Source organism: Cebus imitator, unplaced genomic scaffold (assembly GCF_001604975.1).
Source record: "Cebus imitator isolate Cc_AM_T3 unplaced genomic scaffold, Cebus_imitator-1.0 Scaffold580, whole genome shotgun sequence".
Classification (NCBI taxonomy): domain Eukaryota; kingdom Metazoa; phylum Chordata; class Mammalia; order Primates; family Cebidae; genus Cebus; species Cebus imitator.
In genome coordinates, this window is record NW_016107895.1 from 310,086 (window position 1) to 317,987 (window position 7,902).

Here is a 7,902-nt window from a genome sequence, read left to right on the forward strand (position 1 = left end):
AGACTCCACCTCAAAAAAAAAAAAAAAATTATCACACTACAATGACATGTCACTAGAAATCATCTTTCGGATCCATGCTATAGGATTTCATTATAGGTAGAATTTCTATTATACCAAGGTACACCTAAATGTAATTCCTAATCAGAACGGTCAAAGATAAGCACAACTTATACCTGTATTACTGTACCCATAGTTTCTGTGAGAATACATGGTCTAATAATAGAGTTCACCAAATAATGGAGAAACTAAAATTAGAAGGGAACCAAAAGTCTACTTAAGAACCTATTTTGGAAAGCAAAATCCACATACATCCCACCTCAATTTATGATAATCAAATCTGGTTATCCATATTAATACATACCTGGTAGAGTTCTTCTAAATTATACTTAATTGAAGTACTATTCTGAATAGCTTCCACTGCTTCTTTCAGTTTTTGCCAGGTTTCATCTGTGTAGTTTTCTGGTAACTTAGGCTTATCTAGATGATATGTAAAAGGTTGGTATCAGAATACTATGTCAGATATAGTAACCAAAGGTCCATAAAATACAACAGTATTACTATTTTTAGGGTAAATTGTGATCTATATAACTATTACACCTAATCATTAAAGTAACCACTGTATTTAAGCTTAATATAAAGAATAAAATTTGAAATGCCATAATACTGTTTAAGTCATTTTGACTCACCTATTAAAACTGAAGGTGAGGTTTTTCTCCTATTGATTGTATTGCTTCAAAAAAATAAAAATTCAAGAATGACCATAAAAAACAACAATCCTGATCTTATTTCATCATGTGTAAAACCTAAGTCGACATGAATTTTTAACCTGAGATTTAAAATTATGTCTATGTGCAAAGTATTTTATAAACCTCTTAATCTTCCCAACAATACCCTGAGGAATCTATTTTACAACCGAGGAAACTGAGGCTGGAACTAATTTAGTAAGCTTGCCCAAGGTCATCATAGCTAGTCAATGGCAAAGCTGGGATTCTAATTCATGTCCGTTTGACCCCCAAATTTATGCAACATCTACAGAAATATATACATCTTAGCATTTATGATCAGAGTGAAATTTTTAAAGATTGAAACATCCAAATAACTCAAGAAAATAGCTGCATTTTCAGAATAGAAAGAAACATCTTACTGTAGGCTTTAAACTTCATTGACTAGCAATGAGCAGGGGAAGAAAAGTTTAATCGGACCAACCAAATGCCTTAATAATGTGCCTTTATTTTAGGAGGGAGAGAAAAAAAAATCTCTGAAACAAATCTGCAAATGCAATCAGGATCATTACTCATTTCTTTAAAAACCTTTGGCTATTAAATCCATATATTTTTAAGTGAAATAATGAACATGTTAGTCAATTACAATTCATATCGACTTCAGAAAGCTCTACGATTAAATCAGAAACTGAGAGCCTGAGTATGGGAAGGTAGCGATATAAAAAAGAAAGGGTTAAAAATAGACAACACCATAGCCATCTGCTTGAGACAAAATAAAGCATATTCCTGATTTCCACACAATGTTGGAATCACAAGCATAGAGAACGTAATCTTCTCAATACTAATATTTAGCCACAAAGCACTTATCTCATATATGTTACTTAAGTTCATTCATTTACTTCTCTATTTAATGAATATTGTAAGCACTGATTACCTGGCAGTTAAGGGTGTTGAAAAGTCAGTCAGAAAAACAGAAACACATTCAACAGATAAAAATTAATTCAGCTCAAATACATTTTAAAAAATTGCTGATTCTATATTTGCATCAATGCATTTATAATACTCTCCATCACATATCTCAAACACAGTCTGAACAAATTTTCCTAAAAGCTGCAGGTCGATACTTTAAAATCCATCTTAGTGATGGAAAAAATAGATGTAGTTATTGTTCCTATCTTTAGACTAGTGGTACACAGAGTTACTACTTCTGTGTATACACAATGTTTTTCACTTCCAAATCCTACCTTTGGAAAGAAATGCAGAGAACATAAATAAATTGTTCTCCAAATATTGCTTCCAAATGAGTTTCATGAATACAGTATTAAGTCTAATTATAAATCTTATATGAGCATTAAAAGATCACCATTGCTACCTGCATTTCTAGGCACTGGATAATGTGGCCTACTGAAGCATAAAAATAAAAATCCCAGCAGTGCCAAGGCTTGCTATGCACCTGAAATAAATAAACCTCTTTAGAATACAAATTTCTCACCTGTAAAATCCGGATCAATCATACTGATTGTCAGTGTTATAAGGAATAACAGATTAAATACAATAGGTTGAGAAAGACCTCAAAATACTGCACAGAAACACCCGGTGTATGCTTCAGCACAAGGATCCTAACCACCCCCGGAAAATGAACCCTCCACCAAAAAAGGACCTCCCCTCCACCTCATTGATTATGCATAAAACATTAGGCCACCTCCAAACTGTTTAATATATTAACATAAATAGAGCACGTGACCCCTCGAGTGTCAAATCCTTAGTAGGTGATTATGGATTTTGGCCTTGGTTACCTTTAAAGTTCTTGATCACTAACTTCTTAGCAGAGCCAGGCTTGCTGTTAGCAAAGCTAGAGACGGTGGTAGAAGATTTGGCTAGGCCGTTTGCATGATGCACCGAAGCCACAGAAGAGATTAATATACTCTTATTTTTAAGTTGCTGCTGCTGAGATGTTGCAGCAGTTGGTGAAGATGAGGAGGAGGAGGAGGAGGATTCCTCAGCCATCTTCGCATCAAACCCTACAAACTCCAGGGTGTCTTCAAAACGCAGCTTCTTCTGTATCGGTACGTGGCTGGAAGCAGCCACTGAAACCCCCAGGCAGAAGGACGAGGTTGAAGGGGATGCCGAATCCCTGGGTTGTAAAGGAGGAGTGGAAGAGGAGGAAGAGGTGGAATCAAAGTCTTCTCTCTCGTTACTACTGTTACTGCCGCTACTGCTGCTGCTGTTTAACTTTCTCTTCTTGGCAGAGGTGGGCGGAGTGGTGCTGGTATTACCATCAGTGGCAGATCTGACCTCCTGAGCAGCAGCAGCAGCTGAGGGACTGGGGGAAGAAAAACCTGTTGGAAACATGAAAATAGCGGGGTCAACAGGCAGAGGAGCATCAAAAACCTACGTTTATATGCCTGCGTGCGTGTAGGAGAGAAGGTGGCAATGCTAGAGGGGGAAGGGAAGAAAGAAGAGAGGAGAAACACAGAGGACGAGAAGGAAAGTGAAGGGGGGGGCTACACCGGGGGAATGGGAGGGTTTGGGAAGGCGGGTAGGCTGACACCAGGAGTGAGCAGAACGAGGGGGGAGAGCGAATGAGGAGGCAGACAGGTAAACGGCGGTGCCGTCCCCCTCCCCTGCTTTTCGATCTCTCTCCCCCCTTTCTGCGGGAGCGACTCAGCGAGTCTGTGAGGCTGCAGCTCCTCCTCCTTTTCTCCCTCTCCCTGGGAGGGGAGAGGCGAGAGGCTGTGGTTGGGGGGAAGGGGGAGGGGGAAAGAACCGGGGCTTGTTATTGTCAATAGCACAAGAGGCTAAAGATGGCGCTATTTCCGGTCACGCGGAGCCGAGGGAGGGGCGGTGACAATCTCTGGGAGTGGGGGTGAGGGAAGCGCAGCAGCCGCCCGGGGGGCGGGGGAGCTCACGCGTTGCGGGGGGCGGCGGGAAAGGGGCGGCTGAAGCTCCCTAGACGCTCGCGCTAGTTCGCTCCTGCTCCCGCTCCTCTTCGCGCTCGCCTTTCCTGTCAGCGCTTTCCTTCCCTGGCCCACTGGGAACTCCCACTCCCTCCTTAACGGTCCCGCGGGAAGCTTCGCGCCGCTGCGCCCTTACCGGAAGTGACCGGACAGACACTTTTCATAGCGCCCAGATCCCGAAGCCCCCAGGTCCGCAGGACTTGAGTGGGGGGGGGGGGGGGGAGATAGGGGGGGGAAGAAAAGTGGATAGGGAGGAGGGGGCGGGCCTTCGAGACACCTTCGGAGCTCCTGATTGGAGCTTTCTGAAGCGAGGGGGTGGGGGGTGGCGGGAGAAGGAGCGGGAAGGAGTCTGAGGGGGAGGGAAGGTAGTGACGGCGAGGGGCGGAGTGAGGTAGCTGGGAAAACGGAGGTGGAGGAAGAGGAGGAGAGAGGGAGGGACGGAATAAAACGTCAGTGTACGGGAGAATGGAAACTTTTGAAAGAGATAAAAGAATAAGGAGTGGTTGCAAGGCTAGGGGAGTAACCCTAAATAGAGGAAAACATAATCATGCCATTATGCCCGTTGCTGGAAAGGAATGTCACGATGTTAACATAGGAAAGAAGAAAAGAGCTAAGATAGGAAGAAAAGGACTTTTTGATTCGGTGCCGCTATTAATTGTTTCTGTTTTATCTTAAGGCACCACAGACCCAAGGCTGAATCAGGCCTGAGTTTTGATGCCGTTCTCATTCTGGTAGCTGTAAATCCTTTTACCTTCCTACCAGGAGCATTTTCTAAGCTGGCTGGCCAAATTAAGGGTGCACTCTAAGGTGAAGAAATAGGAACGTAACTAACCCCTCACCCACCCAGCACTATGCCCAGGCCGTCCTAACCCCGACTCCATCAGTCCTTAACTCAGTAATTTATAGACCAAAGCTAAGACCCACTTCCTCTTTTTGCCAAATCTCAGCTTATACGCTGTCCCAAAGGAGAGACATTTTAGAACAATATCGGCAAAAGTCAATGTTTTCTACCAATGTGTTTCATGAGCTCACGCTTTAAACTTGATTACTGATTTTTTAAATCTTTAAATTTGGTTAAATTAGCAACAATAAACCTTGTAAATTCCCTGTTGAGAGTTTTTACTTAACCTTGAGGCATTCTCAGAGGGAGGTAACACAATGTCAAAACTCAGTTTGCCAACCTGTTGATCATGCTAACTGCAGAAGCATTCAGTGAGCATGTTTGGTAAGGCACAATGCAAGGTCTCTGCCCTTGAGAAGCCAGTGGGGGAAGATAGTTTCAAAGCTAATTTCCATAACAATACTATAACAGATATACAAAGTGCTGTCAGAATAGGCAAAACAAGAAATTTGGGGGAAATCTGGAATAGTCAGGAAGAATTCTACAGAGATTATGTTGATGCTATGTCTCAAAGTGGGAGTTGCCAAAAAGACAAGAGGGAACAGTATGAAACGCATTCTGGGAAATGGAAACAAGAGCAAAGCAAGGAGTTGTGAAAAGGCCTGGCCTGTTTATGGAAACATGGAAAATGCAGTGAGGCTGGAAAGTAGGATGTCTGGCTGGGAGTAAGGAAGAGGAGGCTCAAAAGTGCCTGGCACACCAAGCCAAGAATTTGGAATCTACTCTGTAGGCGATCATAGATAGCAGGGGGACAATCCAGCAAGCAGAGCTTTTACAAACCAGGAGTGACAGGATTGTGAGTGGAGTAAAAGCAGCTTGTATGGCATAGCTTGTGATAGGTGAATCAGAACTCTGCAAATAAATCAACTTTCTAACTTTGTTTAAACAGGCCCACTTGTTTTTGTGTCTTGAAAAGTCCCTGATTAAAATGCAAATCAACCTTGGGCATTATCAAACAATATCATTGCTATTTGATGACGGCCTGCTAAAAGCAAGGCTCTACTGGAACTTAGAACCCAAGGCCCCTGAGAAGGGAGACAGGGGCCTGAAAGGGGACAGAAGGAAGCATTCCTATCTGTCTTGAATATACCACATAGTTTTGTTTGTTTGTTTGTTTTTTTAAGACAGAATCTTGCTGTGTCATCCAGGCTAGAGCGCAGTGGTGTCATCTTGGCTCACTGCAACCTCCGCCTCCTGGGTTAAAGTGATTCTTGTGCCTCAGCCTCCTTGAGTAGCTAGGACTATAGGCGTGTGACACCACGCCTGCTAATTTTTTTTTGTATTTTTAGTAGAGACAGGGTTTCGCCATGTTGGCCAGGCTGGTCTCGAACTCCTGACCTCAAGTGATCCACCAGCCTCAGCCTCCCAAAGTTCTGGGCCTACCATATAGTTCTTGCTGCCCAAATAGAAACAGTAAACTCTTAAGGCCAGGAAAGATGCATTAAAACATTGAGCTTTCCTTTATCATGTCTCATATTTTACAAAACGCTGAACAACTGTAAATGCAGGGTAAATGCTTATTGAATTGAATGTTTCATTGAATGTGGATAAAATCATGCTGTATCTTTATAAGGGAGGATTAACTGGCTCATTTTCAGGATTTAATGAACAAGGTTGTTCTAATTCATGTAGTTAAATTCTTTAGGAGGCTATATGAAGTGGTAGCCATTTAAAAAATACAAATATTAGTGCAACTGAAAGGGAATGGACATAAGAGAAGGCTGCTTTTGCCATACAAAGATAAACTATTCTACTAACCTACATGATAGCTAAGTCCTGTTAATATTTAACTACATTCTAGTAATAATAATTCTCAATCTCACATCGTTATCTAAGCCCTTCGGTCTTCTGAGTTATAGCTTGGTTTTAAAAAGCACAGATCCAAGCCAGGTGCGGCGGCTCATGCCTGTAATCCCAGCACTTTGGGAGGCCAAGGTGGGAGGATCACAAGGTCAGGCATTCAAGGCCAGCCTGGCCAACATGGTGAAACCCCGTCTCTACTAAAAATACAGAAATTAGCCGGGTCTGGTAATGTGCGCCTGTAATCCCAGCTACTCAGGAGGCTGAGGCAGGAGAATTGCTTGAACCCAGGAGGCAGAGGTTGCAGTGAGCCAAGATCACACCACTGTACTCCAGCCTGGGTGATACAGTGAGACCTTATTACAAAAAGAAAAAGGCTAGGTGCAGTGGCTCAGGCCTGTAATCCCAACACTTTGGGAGGCTGATACGAGTGGATCACCTGAGGTCAAGGGTTCAAGACAAGCCTGGCCAACATGGCAAAACCCCATCTTTACTAAAAATACAAAAATTATCCAGGTGTGGTGGAGAATGCCTGTAATCCCAGCCACTTGGGAGGCTAAGGCAGGAAAATCACTTGAACTCTGGAGGTGGAGGTTGCAGTGAGCTGAAATTGTGCCACTGCACTCCTGCCTGGGCAACAGGGCAAGACTCTGTCTCGAAAAACAAAAACAAAAACAAAAACCTACCAAGTTGATTTGTAAAATATCTTTTACATCAAGAACCAACTAATTGAGGCTAGCTGAAGAACATAAGCATATATTCTATACACCCAAATGTTTGCCAACCAATGTTAAACACATTCTTAACATTAAAATACATTTTTAAGGTTGAACTCACGGGAACCACAATAATCAAGATGTGTAATGTAGGACACCATACAATTATAGCCATTATCAGACTCAACCAGACTGGGCACTTAACACATACTTCATATTTAGGATCTTTCATCTTGTGAGTTCAACTCATACCTTAGAAACATTAATTAAACTTTACAATGCTACCACACGAGGTATAGTTATTATTGGCCGCCTTTTAACCAAGCTGTTTATAAAGGTAAGTATGCACATAAAGGAAGAAATATAAAGACAGGGACTAGATCTTATAATGTCCATTCCTTTATTTCTATGGACATCTCCCTAAAAAGTCAGAGTGTAACCCGTTTCCCTTTTTGATCACAGGGATCCGCCAGGGTGCTTGGGGAATCTAGATGTGTAATATAATGTAGGACACCATACAGTTATAGCCATCCGGTGTGCTTTAGGTCCTCTTCAGATATAGCAGTGGCTTGCCACTAGATAGATACTCCTGGAAGCCTTCCTATCCAATGGGTGGGATTTTCCTTAGGAATAGGAGAGACTGCTTGCCCAGGAGAATCTGAAGATGTTTCTGAAGCAAGCATTGTTTAAGAATGTATCAACAGGCCAGGCGTGGTGGCTCACGCCTGTAATCCAAGCACTTTGGAGGCCAAGGCGGGCGGATCACCTGAGGTCCGGAGTTCAAGACCAGCCTGACCAACATGGTG

The 7,902-nt window shown here is 42.6% G+C and overlaps 1 protein-coding gene and 1 long non-coding RNA gene across 6 annotated transcripts in view; one reads left to right on the forward strand and one right to left on the reverse strand.

Moving 5' to 3' along the window:
• CUL4B (cullin 4B) overlaps positions 1–3,978 on the reverse strand; it is a 33,689-nt gene extending 29,711 nt beyond the window's left edge. For 3 of the 5 annotated variants that reach the window (XM_017516334.1, XM_017516331.1, XM_017516333.1), the window contains exons 1-3: positions 3,816–3,978; positions 2,519–3,061; positions 362–477 (exon numbers count right to left, since the gene is read on the reverse strand). In XM_017516334.1, the coding sequence (XP_017371823.1) occupies positions 362–477; positions 2,519–3,061; positions 3,816–3,843 (687 nt within the window). In that variant the 5' untranslated portion in view covers positions 3,844–3,978. Of the gene's footprint in view, positions 1–361; positions 478–2,214; positions 2,359–2,518; positions 3,062–3,815 lie in introns of those variants that run through there. The other 2 variants (XM_017516335.2, XM_017516336.2) reach the window with 2 other exon arrangements.
• The window catches only part of LOC108294447, a 44,370-nt gene continuing 39,642 nt past the window's right edge, over positions 3,175–7,902 (forward strand). The window contains exon 1 of the long non-coding RNA XR_005197961.1: positions 3,175–3,320. This is a non-coding gene — a long non-coding RNA (uncharacterized LOC108294447). The remainder of the gene's footprint in view (positions 3,321–7,902) is intronic.